Source organism: Xenopus laevis, chromosome 2L (assembly GCF_017654675.1).
Source record: "Xenopus laevis strain J_2021 chromosome 2L, Xenopus_laevis_v10.1, whole genome shotgun sequence".
NCBI classification, from domain to species: domain Eukaryota; kingdom Metazoa; phylum Chordata; class Amphibia; order Anura; family Pipidae; genus Xenopus; species Xenopus laevis.
In genome coordinates this window covers 69,092,354-69,114,910 of record NC_054373.1, presented here as the reverse complement: position 1 = coordinate 69,114,910, position 22,557 = coordinate 69,092,354, and the positions used below count along the sequence as shown (strand labels likewise).

The following is a 22,557-nucleotide window of genomic DNA, read 5'->3' as shown; positions in this document are numbered from 1 at the left end:
AGGGGTTGAGTCTTTCCATTTGCTTGCTATATAGCACCTTCCACTTTTATCTTTTACTATCTTTTATTTATATAGTACAGAGAACATGTTAAGATTAACAAAGGTCCGGGCCAGATGGTATTCATCCCAGGGTACTTAGCGAGCTTAGCTCTATGATTGCCAAACCTCTTTACTTAATTTTTCAGGATTCATTGAGATCTGGCATAGTGCCGAGAGACTGGCGAATTGCTAATGTGGTGCCTCTTTTCAAAAAAGGATCCCGTTCTCTGCCTCAAATCTATAGGCCAATTAGTCTGATGTCAGTGGTAGGAAAGCTTTTTGAAGGGTTAATAAAGTATAAGATACTGGACTTCATAGAAAATCATAATACTATGAGTTTGTGCAAGCATGGTTTTATGCGTAATAGATCTTGCCAGACTAACTTAATTTCTTTTTATGAGAAGGTAAGTAGAGACCTCTATTCTGGGATGGCAGTGGATGTGATTTACTTAGACTTTGCTAAAGCATTTGATACAGTGCCACACAAAAGGTTACTGCTTAAATTAAGGAATGTTGACTACAAAGAGTGGTGGTAAATAGAACATTTTCTAATTGGACCAGTGTTGTTAGTGGAGTACCGCAGGGCCCTGTACTAGGTCCCTTGCTTTTCAACTTGTTTATTAATGACCTGGAGGTGGGCATTGAAAGTACTGTTTCTATTTTTGCAGTTGATACTAAATTGTGCAGAACTATAGGTTCCATGCAGGATGCTGCCACTTTGCAGAGTGATTTGTCTAAGTTGGAAAACTGGGCAGCAACCTGGAAAATAAGGTTCAATGTGGATAAATGCAAGGTTATGCACTTTGCCAAAAATAATATAAATGCAAGTTATATACTAAATGGCAGTGTGTTGGGAGTCTCCTTAAATGAGAAGGATTTAGGGGTTTTTGTAGATAACAAGCTGTCTAATTCTGGACAGTGTCATTCTGTGGCTTCTAAAGCAAATAAAGTTCTGTCTTGCATAAAAAAAGGCATTAACTCAAGGGATGAAAACATAATTATGCCTCATTATAGGTCCCTGGTGAGGCCTCATCTGGAGTATGCAGTGCAGTTTAAGGACTCCAGTCCTTAAGAGGGATATAAATGAGCTGGAGAGAGTGCAGAGACGTGCAACTAAATTGGTTAGAGGGATGGAAGACTTAAATTATGAGGGTAGACTGTCAAGGTTGGGGTTGTTTTCTCTGGAAAAAAGGCGCTTGCGAGGGGACATGATTACACTTTACAAGTACATTAGAGGACATTATAGACAAATTGCAGGGGACCTTTTTACCCATAAAGTGGATCACCGTACCAGAGGCCACCCCTTTAGACTAGAAGAAAAGAACTTTCATTTGAAGCATGTAGGGGGTTCTTCACAGTCAGGACAGTGAGGTTGTGGAATGCACTGCCGGGTGATGTTGTGATGGCTGATTCACTTAATGCCTTAATGAATGGCTTGGATGATTTTTTGGACAGACATAATATCAAAGGCTATTGTGATACTAAGCTCTATAGTTAGTATAGGTATGGGTATATAGCATTTAATTAAAAGTAGAGAGGGGTGTGTGTATGGATGCTGGGTTTTCATTTGGAGGGGTTGAACTTGATGGACTTTGTCTTTTTTCAACCCAATTTAACTATGTAACTATGTAACTTTATTGGAGACAGCTTTCCGTAATTCAGAACTGGTTTTCAGATAATGCATCCCATACCTGTAGTTAAAAATGGATAATTATGTGATTATTTTCTTTTATCAAATAGGTAGGTATGGGTATATATAATTTGTGTGAAAGTAGGGAGGGGTGTTTGTATGGATGCTGGGTTTTTGATTTGGAGGGGTTGAACTTGATGTCTTTTTTTTTAACCCAATTTAACTATGTAACTATGTTACTATGTTTATCATTCAAATCAGTCTAAAATCCTTGTCACATTTTCATACACTATGTTTAAATAGGAGCCTAGTTATTGGAGTGTATGAGGAAACCTACACAGTCACTGGGAGCAATGTCGGACTGGCCCACCGGGAACCAGGAAAAGTCCCGGTGGGCCCAGGAGTCAGGGGCCCTCATGCTGCTAGACATTTGGCCTGTTTCATGGCCATTCCCTATTTCAATGAGAACTAAGTGGCTTAATAGATGGAATACTAGTTTATAGTATGTAAAGAAAAGAGACTAGGGGAATAGAGGTTGAGTGAGTATAATAGTAGTGAGAGTGGGCCCCTGGTCTAAGATTACTTAGTGGGCCTCTGGTTAAATGTTTATGGGTGGGCCCATGGTGTCCCAGTCCGACACTGACTGGGAGAAAATACAAACTCCTTTCAGATAGTACCCAAACATCGGAATCAAATTTAGGGGCCCAGACGTCCTACCCACTGAGCCTGAGGGTGACATAAAAATCCCACAACAGCCTGTTCTTTCAGGCAGAATTGGAATGGGGGGCCCAGGGCCTGCAGCCTCAGGGTCCCCCCACACATTCCCCAAACTGCAAAGTCAACACTTTGCTGCCACCCACCAGCCCCCACCTAGCGCACATGTAACTTTTTACAGAGCGCAAGCGCTGCTGTCTGGGTTATGAGAGAGCTGGGTTAGGAGGAATGCAGGGTGTGGGTCTGGGCCAGCATGTTTTTTTCCCAGTGTCCTGCCAGCCCAGAAGTAATAGTTTCAGACAGTGGAGTAACAAGAGCATAACAGAGGGCCTGTTGTACTGCTGTACAGTTATTAGGAATCCTCCTCCCCAGCACTCTCCTACCTAAGGTTGCACAATCGGGGAACATGAGCAGGTGGTTTTAAGGGGGGTTGCAGGTCCAGACAGGGATTCAAAATAGGCTTCAAGTACAATGAGGTCCAAACTGCCCTACATTAGCCCACTATAATAGTGACTGTTTATAGCATCTTACAGCAAGTCTTCTGGCAGCCCAATGCATTGTAGTTATGCCACTGTACCCATGTATTACACTGCTTTTTAAAAGCATTTTGCTATCTGCTATTGTATTTGTACGTAATCTGTATTAATGGTTACACTTTGCCATTATTGTATAGCACAGCATAATATATAATACTTTATATTTAAAATTAGCCTTAAAGTACATGACTTCTTTATATAGATCAGGTAAAAGCAGATGTTAGCTCAATATATATATGTATACTGGAGTCCAGAGAAACTAGCACATTCTTGGAAATGTTAAAAAACTGTTCTGGCTGTTCTGGGTGGGTGAGAGGAAGCCTGAGAGAGAACCAATAGGCCTGTGGAGACTGAGCTTGAGAAAGAAAGCAAGTGCCAAGAGACCTGTGACTGTACGTGGAGAAAGGCAGAGTTTGGGAAAGTGAAGCTGACATGGAAGTAGGCTGTGTGACTAATAAAGTAAAGTTATCTTTGTACTGTAAGTAACAAGATGCTAACCTTATGGTGGTCCAGAGTCTGGTAGAGGCCCTGGGGTAGTCAGGAAGACTACAATTTCATGAGTAAATAAAGTAATGGCAAAGTCCTATTTCTCTGCAAAGTAAAGGCAAAAAACCCCTATTTTCCTAATTTGTTGTGTTAAAAACCTGCTTGTGTACATTATAAAAGCGAACTAGAAAAATAATTACTCTTAGAAATGTTACATGCTGAGTATAATCAACCATTCACCTCCAGGCTGCAAAAATGTACTAAAAGTAAAGTGAAACTAAGTTGGGGAAAAACTGTATTTTAATTATCAAAAGGAGCATGACATGTTGTTCTTATGCATATGTTCTTTGTGTTATGTAGAGTTATATTTCTTTGATTTACTTATATATTTGTAAACCATGGCATAACTCTACACTGAAATCTTTGTAAGGTTTCAGTATAGAGTTATGCCATGGTCCGGCCCTCTCAGCATTTGTTTAATGCCCATCTAGATAAGCAAGGTTTCTGAGTAAATTGTCTATACAATGACAATGACACACAATTTTGGCTATTTTGTCCATTGCAAAGAAATGAAAATGTGTCAAAATATCAGAATTTTTACTCCATGCTATGGTTCAGCTCCAGGGCTGGATTTCTTAGAAAGAGCAGTCGGCTGAGGCCTTGGGAAATTTTTGGTTTAAGTATATAAAATAGGGCCCTGATGTATGGGATCGCTAGTCTGTCTGGATTGGTTTGCATACCTACTTGAAGGTTTAACTGACAGGTTTGCAGGCTGATCTGCAATTTGTCCATCCACTTGTGAATGTCTATCCACATCTGTGCACAACTTTATTAGAGCCATAGAAAACTCTACAACCAGCTGCAATAGTCCATGTCTTCATTTTCTCCCTGTGCTTGGTGTTGTTTGACTTTGTTCCTTATAATTTAATTAATAAGTTAATAGGTTTGGAGAATACATTATTTCTATAATTTATTGGCATGTATTTAAAGTTCTTAGGAACAAGCCTAGCTTAGATGCAAAAAATACTGTATTTATTGACAACTGAGAATTAATAGTGTACATACAGTTAGAGGGGAAAATACTGGGAAATTATAGCTAAGTTTAGAGGGCCTTTAAAGGCCAATTATGGATATTTTACTGTATATATAAACATACAGAGTAGAAAATAATTGCATTTTGATGATATTTATGGTGTTTGGAAAAGGGTACAGTTTTCCATAGTTTATTGAGAAAATTTAGTTTGAAGTTCAAGGATCAGTCTAAAATTATTTTTGACACAAGAAGGTACAGCTTCACTCCACATAGATCCTCTTGGAGGTCCTTGCAGACCAAGTATGAAAATATATTGTAACTTCTTAACAGTTCCAAAGTGTTTTCATGTCTGAAACAATAGAGACAGAAATTAATTGGAAATATAGCTATATGAACTTTCTAAAACCTGTTACTTATCAGAGGATGCAAGCTATACAGTATCATTAGGTTACTTACCATGACCACCCATGTGTATATGTTTATCATTACATTCCTATTTGTACATATACATACCTCCCAACATTTTGGAAACAGAAAAACAGATACGCGGAGAGCATCAACTTTTTTGACAATGTCCATTTTCTGTGGCCACACCCCCCAATTACCATGTTCAAATTTTACAAATTTGTCAGGTTATGAAAGTTTGAACACATTTCTGTGGTTTGTATGTGTTATTACAGTTTTGCAAATGAAGGTCAATTGCCATTTAATATGCGAGTCTCAGTTCTCCCAAGAGACTTTCTTATCTTAAACTATAACAAAAGTATATAAGTATCTATTCTGGGCTCTCTGCCAAAAGCCAATTAAGTTAGAAACTTTGTATCTTTATCTGGCTGTTCAGTGCAGAAGTGCAGTTGGGATATTTCAGTAACAAACCCGGGACTGCGGACTGAACTGTCGAAATCTGGACTGTCCCGTGAAAAATGGGACAGTTGGGAGGTATGCCCATAGTTCCTACCTATTCCTTTTAAGTGTTGTGTTATTTTTACTCTCTACAGCAGTGATACCAACCAGTGACTCATGAGCAACATGTTGCTCTTTGACCCCTTGGGTATTGCTCCCAGTGGCTTCAAAGTTGGTCTTTTTGACCAGTTTTGAAGGCAAATTTTAATTGCATAAAAAACATGTGTACTGCCAAACAGAGCTTCTTGTGCAAGTCCACACACGGTATACCAATAACCATTTACAGCCCACCTCCAGGATCTTTTTTCATGCTTATGTTGCTATCCAACTTTTTTTTACATTTGGATGTGGCTCATGGATGAAAAAGGTTGGGGACCCCTGCTCTACAGTATAGCAAACTTGAGTTTGTTCTAGCACAAATACCAAGTGAATGGGGCCCTAAGGGGAGCATCAGCACATCCCTATTTGATAAAAGAAAATAATCACATAATTATCCATTTTTAACTACAGGTATGGGATGCGTTATCTGAAAACCAGTTCTGAATTACGGAAAGCTGTCTCCAATAAAGTTACATAGTTACATAGTTAAATTGGGTTGAAAAAAGACAAAGTCCATCAAGTTCAACCCCTCCAAATGAAAACCCAGCATCCATACACACACCCCTCTCTACTTTTAATTAAATGCTATATACCCATACCTATACTAACTATAGAGCTTAGTATCACAATAGCCTTTGATATTATGTCTGTCCAAAAAATCATCCAAGCCATTCTTAAAGGCATTAACTGAATCAGCCATCCCAACATCACCCGGCAGTGCATTCCACAACCTCACTGTCCTGACTGTGAAGAACCCCCTACGTTGCTTCAAATGAAAGTTCTTTTCTTCTAGTCTAAAGGGGTGGCCTCTGGTACGGTGATCCACTTTATGGGTAAAAAGGTCCCCTGCTATTTGTCTATAATGTCCTCTAATGTACTTGTAAAGTGTGATCATGTCCCCTCGCAAGCGCCTTTTTTCCAGAGAAAACAACCCCAACCTTGACAGTCTACCCTCATAATTTAAGTCCTCCATCCCTCCAACCAATTTAGTTGCACGTCTCTGCACTCTCTCCAGCTTATTTATATCCCTCAGCAAGGACTGCAGTCCAAAACTGCACTGCAAGCTCCAGATGAGGCCTTACCAGGGACCTATAAAGAGGCATAATTATGTTTTCATCCCTTGAGTTAATGCTCTTTTTTATGCAAGACAGAACTTTATTGCTTTAGTAGCCACAGAATGACACTGCCCAGAATTAGACAACTTGTTATCTACAAAGACCCCTAGATTCTTTTCATTTAAGGAAACTCCCAACACACTGCCATTTAGTGTATAAATTGCATTTATATTATTTTTGCCAAAGTGCATAACCTTGCATTTATCAACAATGAACCTCATTTTCCAGTTTGCTGCCCAGTTTTCCAACTTAGACAAATCACTCTGAATAGTGGTAGCTTCCTGCATGGAACCTATAGTTCTGCACAATTTAGTATCATCTGCAAAAATAGAAATAGTACTTTCAATGCCCACCTCCAGGTCATTAAAAAACAAGTTGAAAAGCAAGGGACCTAGTACAGAGCCCTGTGGTACTCCACTAACAACACTGGTCCAATTAGAAAATGTTCCATTTACCACCACTCTTTGTAGTCTATCTTTTAGCCAGTTCTCTATCCAGGTACAAATACTATGTTCCAGGCCAACATTCCTTAATTTAACCAGTAACCTTTTGTGTGGCACTGTATCAAATGCTTTAGCAAAGTCTAAGTAAATCACATCCACTGCCAGAATCGAGGTCTCTACTTTCCTTCTCATAAAAAGAAATTAAGTTAGTCAGGCAAGATCTATTACGCTTAAAACCATGCTGGCACAAACTCATAGTATTATGATTTGTTATGAAGTCCAGTATCTTATCCTTTATTAACCCTTCGAAAAGCTTTCCTACCACTGACTTCAGACTAACTGGCCTATAGTTTTGAGGCAGAGAACGGGATCCTCTTTTGAATTTCATCATGTGTGAACCATGTATCATTAGTTGTATTACTAGAATTGGAATAATTAAGAAGGAAACCTTCACTTATTGGTTCCTCGTTTGTGTAGACAGATGAAAATTATGAGTTCAGAATCTGCGCTTTTATTTTGTTTTCATCAACCAGCTGACCCCCTCTGATAGTAAGGATCCCACCCCTTCTGCTTCATTTTTTTACTATTAATATATTTAAAAAATAATTTTGGATTTTATTTACTGCTTGCTGCAATATCCTTTTCTATATCAATTTTAGCTTGCCTTATAGCTTCTTTGCGTGATTTATTGGCCTCCTTGTACCTTATAAATGATTTGGCTGTCCCAGCTAACTTGAAAGCCTTAAAAGCATGTATTTTCTTACCCACCTCAACACCAATGCTTCTATTGAACCAAAACGATGTTCCTTGCTTACAAGTGGAATATACTGACAAGTATATTTATTAAGCAGCATTTTAAAGACTTCCCATTTTTGTTCTGTGTTTAACCCTGTGAAACTCATTTCCCACTTAATATGTTTCAGAGATACTCTTATACTGTCAAAGTTTGCACGTCTGAAATTTAGTGTTTTAGTTACTCCCTTATAGAATTGCTTCTACAACAGAATCTCAAAGGAGACCATTTTATGATCACTATTCCCTAAATGCTCACCTACACAAATGTTAGAGATGAGTTCAGTATTATTAGTTATTACAAGATCCAAAAGAGAGTTATTCCTAGTAGGTTCTTGAACGAGCTCGAATAAAAAGTTGTCATTCAGCATATTTACAAACCTACTAGCTTTTTCTGTCTTAGCAACCCTATTACCCCAGTCAATGTCTGGATAATTGAAGTCACCCATAGCAACAACTTGACCCAGCTGTGAAGCCGATTGTATCTGCAAGAGTAGCTGGGCTTCATACTCGACACTTATACGAGGTGGTTTATAGCATACACCAATGATAATTCTTTTTGTAACCTTTTGCCCAGTCAAAATCTCTACCCAGAGGGATTCTACACCCTCACCAGTGCCAGCTATGGTTATTTCTTTAGCGCATGGCTTTAATTCAGGCTTTACATACAAACACACTCCTCCACCCTTTAATTCCTCTGTCCCTCCTAAAAAGGGTGTAACCATTTAAATTCACAATCCAGTCACATGTTTCATCCCACCAGGTCTCAGTGATACCAATTATATCATAATTTTTAGAGCATGCAATTAATTCTAGGTCTCCCATTTTACCTGACAAACTCTGTGCATTTGCCAGCATACAGCGTAGGTTACAACTTTGACTTTTGAAATTTGCATTACTTAGTGGAGAATTATATGTTAAGTTAGTATTATTCTGTTTTCCTTGTAACAGAGGGACCTCCTTAGCTGGTAAACTATATGCCCCCCTCACTCCCCATAACCCCTTACTAACCCCACTGCCCGTCTACCCTAGCTTCCCCATAATTCTTTATATCAACCCCCCCCTTGCCTAGTTTAAACACTCCTCCAACCTTTTAGACATTCTTTCCCCTAGCACCGTGGACCCCCTTCCATTGAGGTGCAAACCGTCACGACTGTATAGGTTGTACCCCAAGGAAAAATCAGCCCAGTGCTCTAGGAACCCAAACCCTTCCTTCCTACACGAAGACTTGAGCCACGCATTTAGCTCCCTAAACTCCCGCTGTTTTCCTAAACTTGCACGTGGCACGGGCAAAATTTCAGAAAAGATGAAATTGGAAGACCTTTCCTTGATCTTAGAGCCTAGATTCCTGAAATCACTCTTTAAGGTCTTCCATCTACCATTTATTTTGTCATTAGTAACGAAATGCACTAAGATTTGCTTTTTTTCTGTAATAATAAAATAGCACCTTGTACGCTATCCATACTAAGATATAATTAATCTTTATTGGAGGTAAAACCAGTCTATTGGGTTTATTTAATGTTTAAATGGTTTTCTATTAGATTTAAGGTATGGAAATCCAAATTACAGAAAGATCCATTATACTGAAAACCCCAGGTCCCAATCATTTTGAATAATAGGTCCCATACCTGTATTGTCGGTTCCAATAAAAATGTACTTGGTTGGTTTGTACAAGCAGTACAGGCAAAGGACCTTACCCCAAGAGATGCTCCCACTGTTCTCAACTGCAAATGCACACGCCCCCCTTCCTCAGGACACACAGCCTTCAGGTCATCACGACTTAGCTCCAAAAGCTGATCTCCTCGAAGAACTCCAAGACATCTCACAGTGCTGCGTGATAAAAAAAAAAAAAGAGTGTGAGCAGGGTAACTGGGGGGGGGGGGCGGGGAGTGTAACCACACCAAGGCACTGTTAACTGAGGGGACTCTGACAATTTCTTTTTTTTAAAAAAAATCACTGCAGAAGAATACAATTTAAATTACAAGAAGTCAGGGTACGGTCTCCTATGTATTATAGGTTTTATGGAAATGTTTTTTTGTGGGTGTACAATTCAGAAGCCGGTGTTGATTGGGGTCATGGTCTTTTTTTAGCGATTATTTAAAGGAGGGCCCATGTAAAATCTTGCCTCAAGACACATATGCCTCTATTTAGGCAATACATTAAATATTATAACTGGAATTACTGTATATGAAATCAGAGATTAGTCATATGCAGATACAGTAGAATAGAATAGGACAACATAAGTGTAAAATTGGTTTACTTACATATTGGAGAAGCCTTTTTGTTGAAGCCACACTTTCACCTCTTCTGGACGAGAGCCTGGATTAAGTACCACTGAATTTATAGGAGCCTATATAGGCACATAATATGTGAGCTTCATTTTGAATTTCTGTTGTTTTATTTACTCACTCAGTAAAGTGATATTGATGTTTTCCTATAACTATAAGGAAAATATCAATATTACAGTATGGGAAACATTATCCAGAAAACCGAATGCTTCGAATTACGGGAAGTTCATCTCCCTTAGACTCCATTTTAATCAAATTTGTAAGGCATATTATACTTGATCCTTACTAAGATATAATTAATCCTTATTGAAGGCAAAACAATCGTGGCGGGTTATTTAATGATTCAATTATTTTTTACAGACAAAGTATGGAGACCCAAATTATGGAAAGACCCATTTTCCTATAATTCCCAAGGCCCAAGTATCTGGCCCCTGGCTATTTGTTCAATAATTGCCTAAAAGATAACTCATCACAGCAGCACTTTTTCCCCCCACTGAGACTTCAGTCAGACTTGTTCACCCTTAAAGTAACGTTTTGTATGATGTAGAGAGTGATATTCTAAAATAATTTGTAACTAGTTTAATTTTTTTTATTATATGTGTTTTTGAGTTATTTAGCTTTTTATTCAGTAGCCCTCCAGTCTGCAATTTCAGCAATCCGGTTGTAATTAAGATGAGTAATAAAAAGTAGCAATAATAATATATTTGGAGCCTCACAGAGCTGGAAAGAGAAGAAGAAGAAGAAGAAGAAGAAGAAGAAGAAGAAGAAGAAGAAGAAGAAGAAGAAGAAGAAGAAGAAGAAGAAGAAGAAGAAGAAGAAAACATGTGAGTATCACATAAGCATATCTGAATTCCCCCTTCATTTCACTTGTCAAATTTTCTAACTATGTTGTAGAAATAACTACACAAAATTAATAATCATTTGCACAGTTAAGTACAGGTCATATCTTTTATTACTGTCTCCTTTCTTATCTTAGTCACCAAAACAAAAGTCCAAAATTCTGAATTAGAAAAATTGATCTGCCTTTTCAAGTTAACAATTGCATTTGAACTCAAATTTAATTATACTGTTTTTAGTCATGCATGCAGTCATCCACAAATCAACCACATCCATGGATGGGCAAGTGCAAACATGTAAAACCTGACTGGGAGAAAGTAAGCAATTTCATGAAGCATTCTGATGTGCATTCTGATGTGTTGTAAATCCTGGTTACAAAAAATAAGAGGTTCAAACTAAGATTAACATATTGTATTCATCTGTAAATTATTTATATGTTGTATTTTGTTTACATTTCTGTATGGTTTTGTTTTGTTATTCTTTAGTTTTATTTCTGGAACTGAAAATTGTCTCTGGTTCAGAAACCATATAACTTCCCCAGTTATTTTTTTCACAGTACCTGATCATCATCTGTATTCTCCAGGATGTTGTTTGGAACAAATCCCTGCTGGCCCTGAGAATTCTGCACCATCCACCACTGCCGGCTCTGGTCCAAAACCTGACAAATAAAGAGAGGCAAGGAACACAGGCATTAAAAAAGAACTATAGTGTATACACTGGAGAATTCTAGTTTATATATATATATATATATATATATATATATATATATATATATATATATATATATATATATATATATATATATATATATATTCATATATGACTGGCCAGTAGAGTTTCATTCCAGTCTATGGATAAGATTAAATTAATAAGAGACATCATGTCAGCTTCTATTTATATTACTAAGTATAGAATCCATTATCCAGAAGCCCACTTTCCAGTCAGTTTCTAATTATGGGAAGAGCATCTCCCATAGACTCCATTTTAAAATTATTTCCCTTTTCTCTGTAATAATAAAACAGTACCTTGTACATGGATTCCACATAAGATATAATTTATCCTTTTTGTATCAAATTCTGTAGAATGCCATTGGGGTTTACTTTGATGCTATGGTGGCTTAGCAAATATTGGGTCAAGGAATGTGCACTGATAAAACCATTTATAGCATGACTGAAGCATGCTCAGTAGCACTTGTACTGATTAACCTTGGAGTGCTCTTACTACTCCTTTTGCCTGTGCATGCATATATCATATGCAAGAGGGTACACACCAAAAAACACCTGGATGGCAAGTTGTAATACAGAATTTTGTAAAAAATTGTATCCGTGACCTTTTTTCAAAGCTCATCGTTTTGGTCTTAACACAGACCTTTCTCAAGAAAAAGTGACACACACATATATAAAATCGTGCAAAATTAAATACTATATTAATTGTATAATCCATTAAATAACATGCATATACTTAATACTTATGTAACGTATTTCACTTAACGTGGTTATGCTTCATCTGCTTTTTTTCTAACTTTATGGGGGACTTTATGTTTGAAAAAATTATCTCACCTTCACAATATTGCCTTTTCTTACTGACAGTTCTCGATTATTTCTTGCTTCAAAGTCATGAAGGACGTTCTTAAGGAGTGGCTGAAATTGCCTGTATCAAGGAAAGATGGATATGATAAGCATATGCAAATCAAGTAGGGCGTTCAGACACGACATAACAAATTAATGAGGGTGACGAGGGATATAATGCTGAGCAAAGTGCACTCACCTGTTGCGTAATGGTGTCTCTGGACTACGTGACTTCTAGAATTAAATTAATTAAAACGTTTATTTTAAAACAAACTAAATTAGTAATTCACACAAAAATGTGTACCCTTGGTCCTAATAAGAAGTCTGTTTGTATTGATCAAGCATATTTGGGAAGACAAAAAACTACATACAACTACATACAACTTTCTAAATCTGAAGCATTGTTTTAAGAGTTTTGGTAGCCCACAAAGGTATTTGAAGACATTTAGAACATTGCAAGGACAAATGTCAGCATCCATTACACCTTTTCAATCTGTCTGACACATTGAGGAGGTTATTTATAAAAGGTCAAGCTTTGTGTGCTTTGTGAGGTTTTTTTTATACCCTGAATAAACTCACAACTGAATGTTTTTTAAATGATTAAACAATTTGAATCAGTGAATTAGGGGTTAAAAACCCAAATACTCGAATTAATCAAGTTTTCCATGGAAAACCCACTGAAAAAACCTGAACATCATGAAGGCTATTAACATCTTCAAGGGACCTCTGCCATTGACTTCTACATGACATTGACAGGTTTTCACTGGAATATTTTCAGATTCAAGCTATTTCCAGCTTATTTTTTCAAAACCCCAAAAATTCGAGTTTGTTTTGACCCTCTAAAAATTAGAATTTTTCGGGAAAACACAACTCAACCTTTGATAAATCTACCCCTGAATGCGTTGAATGTGTGAATGTGTGAAGTAAACAAGAAAATAGTACCAAAGCATTCCCAAACCAGAATAATTTTCCTTCCAATAATATCTTGCCAACCACAAGTTAACTGGAGGCATGATTATAGTGGGTATAAGTTCAAGGACAGGGCTAATCACAGCAGTAAAGACTTGTCCATTGATATATTAGATTTTTGTACATAGATTGAATTATCAGTGTCTTCCCTCTACATACCTGGGATGAAACATCACTAAAAGGGATGTCAGGGATGACCCACCCATCAGAAAAAGTTGGAACATATTGAGGAATATTCTTTCCATTTGGCCATTCAGCTCTAGGATTAATATGTTGAAATTTAACATATATATTAACATATAATATAATTGAAGTTCACCATATTTTTAATATTTGTATATTAAGGGGCAGATTTATCAAGGGTCGAAGTGAAAATGTAATTTTCGAATTTAAAAATTCAAATTTTCGAATTTATTTTAGTGTAATTCGAGTAGGGAATAGTTAAAATTCGGTTTGAGTTTTAAAAAAAAAAAAAGTAAATGTAAATTTAAATTTATCATGTACTGGCTCTTCGAATTTGAAGAATTCGAATTAGACTATTTGCCACCTTAAAACTGCTGAATTGCTGTTTTAGCCTATGGGGGACATCCTGGAATGAATTTGAAGTTGTTTGGAGACATCCTGAAAATCGTTTTTTTTTGGTGAAAAAACTCGAAATCGAATTCAGTTTGAATTATTCGAGTTTGCAGGTTGATCCCATTCATCCGAATTCAAAAAATTCTATTCAAAAGAAAAAAATGAACTCAAAATTCGACCCTTGATAAATCTGCCCCTTAATGTAATAATCATTTGTAACCATGAGTCCCTTTATCAACCTGCACTTTTCAAATCTGTTCTGGCAACTAACAATACTGGCTGATTTTGCTGTGTTTTTGGAATTAAATCTGGTCTGCACAGACATACTGACTTGCTGAAGCATTGACTGGTATTGGCTGTAACTGTTTGAGTTTTAAATGTGCCTTATGTCACAATAATCTCTATTTGGGTCTTAAATTGGGCACATGGGGTCACCATATTGGATTTTGTTAGGTGTACCTAACAATTACATATGGTCAGTGTATTCTGAGCAGCTAAGTAAGATCAGGGGTTGTTCCATATTATCAAGCAGAAAATTAGTTTTGCATGTACTGGAATCTGATGCTACAAGGCAGATTATTAAATTCTGAGTCAAATTGCACTGGTTTCTGAGTTTCCATGTAATGAGAATCTGAATTAGTTACTAATCAGCCCTGTAGTGTATTTTTATATTCAATATACTGCACTGTATTCCTAAACTTTAGTCACAAACAGTAGCCCAAAGCATGTGCTGTGAGCAGAGTAGAAAATGGGAGTTGCTGGGGACAACTTCAGGAGACACAGATCTTGAGGTTTCCTTGGGCAGGTACAAAAGTCCAAAGTATAATGTGCCTAATTCTTTGTTAAGCTTAAACACGATTTTTATTTGTGTACTCTACATTTACAGTACCTGTTTTTTTGTAAGATCTTCTATATTATGATGTTATTATGCTAACCTGGTCTTCATCCAGGCAACCCCCAAGCTTTCCCAGAATTTTTTTTCTTTGTCTGTCACACAAGAACTCAGAAGCATCAGTGCCTTCTCAGTAAGTAGTGGAGATACCACAGATGGTGGCAAGTCTTTTCGTGGACATTTGCCTACAATCTATACAAGAGAGAATGGTGCAAGTTATGACAGACTTATAAGAACAAATTGCATTATGGTAATGCATGGAGCAGTCATCCTAACCTTGGCCAGAGTATCCATCACCAAATGGATGAGATCAGGTGCACTTGGTTGCTGCATTCGTTTATGGACATTCCCCTAGTAAAAGAATTTTTATTGTGTAAATTCAATAAATGAGCCAACATAACTTCTTTGTAATCCGTTTTGAAAAGGAACTGAAATCCTCTAAAGATTGCTGTAATTATTATCTCAGCTAGCCAGTAAAGGTATCACTTTCACACCACTTTATCGAATTAGCTCTTTAGGAGAACCTCTAGCACAGCTTATTGACACATATTTACAACCACTAGTCCTTCAACTACCCAGTTACATCAGGGACAGCCAACATATCAAAATTTATCCACCCTTAAATGGGCCTCTTTAGACGTCACATCATTATATACAAGCATCTCCCATCATATATGCTTAAGAGCCATTGAATATCACCTACAAAAATACAGTACATATTCAACGCAATTACAATCATTTTTATTGGAAGCCATTGAGTTTCTACTATATCACAACTACTTTCTGTATAACAACAAATGCTATTTACAAAAACAAGGTACAACAATGGGGGCTAAATTTGCACCCTCATATGCTAACGTTATGATGTTGGTTGGATGGTGGGAGGACCTGTACATCTATAATCTATAATCCCTAAACACTTTTTGGTCTATTAAGGCCGCTATATAGATGTCCTACTGGTTATATGGCAAGGACCAAAACATGATTTTGAGATGTTTGTTCTTTATCTATGTGTAAGGGCACACAAGCAGATTTGGGGAGATTAGTCTTCCGAACCTACCTCATGAGGAAACTTTGGGTGACTTCGTAAAACAAAGAGCCACGAGTGCCATCCCTCTGATGATTTTTCATTATACGAATCCTCATTCTTTATTTTTTTATTTGATAATTTTCTTGATATAATAACATACAATTTTCTGTTATGTTTATAATGTGAGTTTAATTTTTCTTATTTTTTCTGAATTTTCTTATTTTCTACTTCAATTTTCTTTCTTTATATTGGTTGTAAAGTTTTTATATGGGGTGTCTTTGTGTAAAATATTTCTATTGGTTCTTTTTTTCAGGATGCAAACTGTGAATTGAGCTTCTCGCCTATTGGTCAAAACTTTTTGTGATGAATGTAATGTATTCTAATTGGTCGACACTCCTTTAAAATGATTGTACCTAGTTGAGACATACAGCCTATGAATAAGTGCTCACACAGGCACAAAACACATTAGGCCTATGTTGTCTCAATAAAGCCTTTTTAACTTGTCAAGACTTGAGCTACTGCTTTACTTGGAAATTAGGATCTTTGCCTATATATCATGCTGTGTAAAAGTGGAGTGAAGCAGTACCGTTGATGTTGCTCATACAAAAGAAAAAGATCTGATTGGTTGCTATGAGCAACATCTGTTCTTTTTATAACACAGTACTGCAAAGCAAACACTGCAGAATTTTGTATCTTTATGCAATATAAGCTTCTGATATCCCTTTATGTTGTGTTTTAGAGATATCAAATATGTTTCATACTATTGGTATATTTTACTGTGCTTGTAGGCTTTCAACCAAATGTACTTCAAATATGTTTCATACTCATACTGCACAGGAACTTACCAACAAAATAAAGGCATATTTGACTTTCTGCAGACAGTCTACAAATTCTGAATCAGGAAACGTTGCTGTAGACAGATTGGTAAAAAATGTGGAAGAAAAGGTTAATGCATCATAAATGCTTAATATTACTTTTTTATTTCAACATTTATTTGTAAATCTGTATTTCTGCCTTTAAATCTGCTCACCTTTCTTTTTCTTCTTATCAATATTCAGTTTTCCAACAAATAACTCAATATCACAAAGGACATGATTCAAAACTTCCTGTGGGAGGAATAGATAAACGGCATAAAAAACAGAACTCCAGTTCAATGCCTTGCTTGCTGCATTCAGTACTGAATTGTGATCCAGTTCATATCTGGATATAAAATGAAATAAATATGATTGCATCCTTTACTATTGAGCATATAAGCGTAATTACTTTGGTTTAAAAACACCACTAAAACAGGCAAAGGGCACTATCAACAAAACAAACAATGTGGTAATGAAAATATTTAATAAAGTGGAATTATTGGAATATTAAAAAGTTATTATAACTTAGGAAACTGTAATCACAGCAGCACTTCTGTACTGCTTTATGAGTGAAATTTTATCTTAACGCCATTCAGACCATTCAAGATCTAGTTTGAAACCCACCATTTACATGACTGCTGGATTTTGAGACCTTAAAAGGATTATTTTCCAGAACAACTGAAATGAGTAAGGGTAATAGTTTTAAAATATATAATAAAAAGGAAAATTTGTAATAAAAAAGGAAAACTTCAAGCAGCAGCTAAACCTACAAATTCCACTGACTTTATAGATAGTCATCACTATTCTGTAAACTATATCTTGATAAATGGTGCTTGGTGATAAAATTTATATCACAAGACTCATGTATAACAAAATTAATGTACCCCTTGTGTAAAATATATTAAAAGTCATTCCGGATTTTTAGTGAAGCAGTATTCAGTTGTATGAAATTAAATCAAATGTGAAAAACTGGCTGTGCAAAAATGTGGGTACCCTTGTAATTTTGCTAATTTTAATGCATGTAACTGCTCAATACTGATTACTGGCAACACCAAATTGGTTGGACTAGCTCTTTAAGACTTGAACTTCATAGGCAGTTGTGTCCAGTCATGAGAAAAGGTAATTAAGGTGGCCAATTGCAAGGTGTGCTTCTGTTTGATTCTCCTCTGAAGAGTGACAGCATGGGATCCTCAGAGCAACTCTCAAAATCTGAAAACATAGACTGTTCAGTATCATGGTTTAGAGGAAGGCTAAAAAACCTCTCAGAGGTTTAAACTGTCAGTTTCAACTGTAAGGAATGTAATCAGGAAATGGACGGCCACAGGAACAGTTTCTGTAAAACCCAAGTCTGGCAGGCCAAGAAAAATACAGGAGGGGTATATGCAGAGGATTGTGAGAATGGTTACAGACAACCCAAAGATCACCTCCAAAGACCTGCAAGAACATATTGCTGCTGTTGGGGTGCCCAAATGTATGCATCTGTCTAATTTTGTTTTGATGCATATTGCATATTTTCTGTTAATCCAATAAACTTTATGTCACTGCTGAAATACTACTGTTCCTATAAAGCTGGCCATAGATGTTGAGATTTTTAAAAGATCAGATCCTGATCGTGAGACCACGATCTTCTCAGAACGATCGTACGATCGTATGAATTTACCACCAACTAAAAAGACCAATTTGCCAGGAAAACAAAGGGGAGCTGCCTGCTTGGCCCTGCAAACATAGATAGATTGCACTGGGACCGACAAAGATTTTTTGACCTGGCCGATCAATTTCCTGACAGATGTCGGCCGAAAAATCGTAAGATGTACGATTATTCGAATCACACTAACCGCACGATAATTTCGAAGGATTGGTCAGGCTTCCTTAAAATCGGTTGTTCGGCAAGAAGAATCGTCGCGTCTATGGGGAGCTTAAGGCATGTTATATATTAAAATGAAGTTGCTACTTCATTGATAAACAAAACTCCAAAGTATTAAGACGGGTTCCCAAACTTGTTCATATGAATGTATTATCATATAATATCATTCTCAGGTTGTGATGATGTTTGCAGTCCTGCTTTACCCCCTAAGTAGTCACTTTCCATTGATTTGAATAGGAAATTTATTTTTCCACTGGTCTAATACTACTGGTAGGGTTCATGTAAAATGCAGTGCTTTTGAGCATTCATTGGATGACAGTACCAGCATTTGTTAATAATTAGAAGTAAGCAATTTTGGCCACAGCAGTTCTTTGTGGCTCAACATGTGATATGCTTTGAACCTTAAAGGGATTCTGCCATGGGAAAACATGTTTTTTTCAAAACACAAACCCTTCAGTTACATTGGAGAAACAATAGCCTGTCAGAAAGCAGTTCCATAGTGCAGCACTAGCACTTTCTGAGAGCACATGACCAGGCAAAATGACCTGGTAAAATGACCTGATATTACAACTAAAAAATAAATACATGTGTTGGTTCAGGAATTAAATTTTACATGGTAGAGTGAACTATTTACAGTGTAAACAATGTAATTTAGAAATAAAAACTACACCATAAAAACCGTAACAGAATCCCTTAAAAGTAATATGATGTTCTATGATATATTTTTATGTGTGATGATAGTTATTGCAGACATCATGGCACTTTACAGACAAGTCCCCATACCTACTGAATAATTAGCTTCATGCTTATACATACATACATACATACATTAGACCATGTGCCTTCACAGGACACAATGAAAACACTCACAATATCATGTTCTGGCTCTGGCTCTGAATTGACAGGGCTTGGTTGGAAGGATAGGGGAGGCTTGGCTCTTGGAGGAGCATGGAATTCTTCAGGGTGCTTAAATCTCCTTTGCTGTATAGGGGATTCTGAAATAAAATAATTCACTGAGAAGAATATTTACTAATATAAGCAATTTAGCAAGATGTCAGCACATCAGAAATATAGCCTGAAAAAGCACTGAACCCTGAGATTGAAATCCTTATGTGGACACTTTATTTCTAAAGAAAATTTTTAGCATTACTGGCATCCATTTATTTATAAAAACACTGTATTTCCACGCACCATCGACGGGGTATATGTGTTGCCTTTGTAATCTGGGACTGTGCCTGTCTCCACTAGAATGTGGTGATTGACTCCGTTCTAAAAAACTATTTTGAGGCTGGGAGTTCTCCAAGTTATACCTAAGGCAAAAAAAGATACATTGTCAGCCACACAGCATACATAATTAATATAATAATATAATTATTAGTACTATTGTTAAAAATGATTTAAGAAGCACCAGCATATTCCACGGTGCTTTACAATAGAGATTTGGTAGTTCCAAAATACCTGTTGGTATCTTTGCTTTCTATGTTTAATCTGAATTGCTTTAATGCCTTTTCTAGGTTTGTATGGAGGACATCAGCCTAAGAAGGAGAGGAAGGTATACAAAAATTAATAAAACATAGGGGCAGATTTATTAAAGGTATAGTTGTGTTTTCAAGGTTATTTTTGAGTCAAAAATCGATTATTTTGGGTTAAACTGATTCACTGATTCGAGTTTTTTACATTCAAGTTTTTTCTTAAATTAGAAACTCGAACAAGTTTATTCGAGGTCTAAAAAAAGCTCACGTAACTCTAAAATTCGACCTTTGATAAATAAACCCCGTAATATCTAACTTCTGCCATTGTAGTGGCATCACTCACTGGCTGTTCATCACACTGGAAAAAGAAGATGCTTTTTTTCTGTTGACTCTGAACTTTAATGGTGAGAAGGGAATTGTACGTAGAACCCCCTAACAAAGAACTGCAGTTTTCAACGTTTTTCAGAGGCACTTGCTCCAGATTGTCCTATAATGAAGACATAATGTACAAGTCAAATTAACTACACTTGGTAGTATCATAAAATACCATAAACAGCTTGAACAGTTATATTTAAGTGACTCAACCTAAACTGCAAGTTGATCCAATATGGAAATGCATTCTGTGAAATTCACATTAATAACAAATGCTTAAAAATCACAGAAATTCCCAAAAGTGACAATGATTTATGCCTGCATGTGTAATTTTAGTGGCAGCAAGTCAATAAACATAAAAAACATGACTTCACCCATGATTAATGCCTTATTTATCTTGGTTTTGTTACCTATTTACAATGTTAAATGGTTACATTCCTGCAAAAGGTCTTACCTTGGTTTCTGGGTCCTTCAGTAATATTTCTCCATTATCCAACTGTAGAATCAATCCTTGACCCCAGACTCTTCCTTGTGCCTCAAGGAAACTAAGATGTTTCAAACAGTCCTCTACATTGCGACGTTCATTATCCAGGTCACATGTCAAGAGGTGCTGATGGCAGAAAAACCCAAATATGTAGTATTATGTGATTATTGATGGCTGTGTTCTGACACATGTATCTTTGAAATATATACTTTTAAAAAACAAATTATTATGACTTAATCAGGACTATTACAATGTGCCAGCTAACGCTTTATCATTAGTCAGTTTGTCATCATAATCAGATCCTTTTATTTGATCAACTTTTACTTTTGTACTACAATGCATCTATAGGAATTACTATATGTTTCCCACGAAGAGACATCGAGGAGACATCTCACTGGTATCAGACAGTAAGTATATAATATACACTATTTAAATAAATTTGCAAAGATGAAGCCGCACTCGCAGGTCTTATGAAGAGGAAATCATATTTATTTGGCACAACTGAAGTTTTGGCTGGTACACCATCTTTTCTCAAAGTGAACTACAAACACTGGTTTAAAAACACACTGTGGCAAGAAACCAATGAAACAAATGAGAAGTGACGTGTATACCAATTGGTATACTTCCGTGCTAATAATACATACATACAAAATTACCATGTGAGAAAACACATGTGCTATGTACAATGATAATCATATGTTAATCAGTAAATAAACAGAAACAACAATCAAAATAAAAAATAGAAACTTTGAGTGCAGCTTCATCTTTGCAAATGTATGTATCTTCACCGAGGACAGCAACCAGGCAGCCGTGACTACTATATTGTGAGTGCTGATACCTACCTTCATTATATATCATCATCATCATCATTTATTTATATAGCGCAGACAAGATATGCAGTGCTTTACCTTAGTTATAACAAACAGGGAATAAATGGTGGATAACAAACAAGGGTTACAGAGTACAATAGGATTAGAGGGCCCTACAAATTTACAAAGTAAAGGTTAGGGTACAATTGAGACATTGGGATTTTAGAAACAATTTTGTGATTTATGATACAGCAATGATTGATTAATTAAGGCACATTAAATAAGCTTCTTTAAACAGGTGGGTCTTTAAGAAGCACTTAAAAGTTTGGAAAGAAGGAGAAAGTCTGACAGCTCGAGGCAGAGAGTTCCAGAGAAAAGCAGAAGCCCGAGAGAAGTCATGTAGACGAGAATGGGCAGAGGTGATGAGAGGAGAAGCGAGGCGAAGATCAGAAGCAGAACGAAAGTTTCGTGAAGGAGTGTATTTGGAGATCAAAGATTAAATATAGGGAGGGGCTTCATTATTAATGACCTTGAAAGTGAGTTTTAGTAATTTGAATTTGATTCTAGAGGAGATTGGGAGCCAGTGAAGGGACATGCATATGAGAGCAGCTAATGTTGAGCGGCGAGATAGATGAATGAGTCTAGCAGCCGCATTTAGAACAGATTGGAGTTGTGAAAGGTGACCTGTTGGAATACCTGCAAGGAGTAGGTTGCAGTAATCAAGGCGGGAGATGTATATATATATATATATA

The 22,557-nt window shown here is 36.6% G+C and overlaps 1 protein-coding gene across 3 annotated transcripts in view; it reads right to left on the bottom strand.

Annotated features, from left to right (window-relative positions):
* Positions 1-4,415: 4,415 nt before the first annotated feature.
* eps8l3.L (EPS8-like 3 L homeolog) overlaps positions 4,416-22,557 on the bottom strand; it is a 57,306-nt gene continuing 39,164 nt past the window's right edge. For 2 of the 3 annotated variants that reach the window (XM_018241130.2, XM_018241131.2), the window contains 16 exons: positions 20,967-21,122; positions 20,484-20,627; positions 20,127-20,203; positions 19,860-19,978; positions 19,539-19,663; positions 16,981-17,056; positions 16,796-16,860; positions 15,197-15,271; positions 14,964-15,112; positions 13,612-13,711; positions 12,683-12,717; positions 12,475-12,565; positions 11,475-11,573; positions 10,055-10,140; positions 9,488-9,620; positions 4,416-4,787 (listed from right to left, as the gene is read on the bottom strand). In XM_018241130.2, the coding sequence (XP_018096619.1) occupies positions 4,782-4,787; positions 9,488-9,620; positions 10,055-10,140; positions 11,475-11,573; positions 12,475-12,565; positions 12,683-12,717; positions 13,612-13,711; positions 14,964-15,112; positions 15,197-15,271; positions 16,796-16,860; positions 16,981-17,056; positions 19,539-19,663; positions 19,860-19,978; positions 20,127-20,203; positions 20,484-20,627; positions 20,967-21,122 (1,536 nt within the window). In that variant the 3' untranslated portion in view covers positions 4,416-4,781. The remainder of the gene's footprint in view (positions 4,788-9,487; positions 9,621-10,054; positions 10,141-11,474; positions 11,574-12,474; positions 12,566-12,682; positions 12,718-13,611; positions 13,712-14,963; positions 15,113-15,196; positions 15,272-16,795; positions 16,861-16,980; positions 17,057-19,538; positions 19,664-19,859; positions 19,979-20,126; positions 20,204-20,483; positions 20,628-20,966; positions 21,123-22,557) is intronic. The other variant, XM_041581999.1, reaches the window with a different exon arrangement.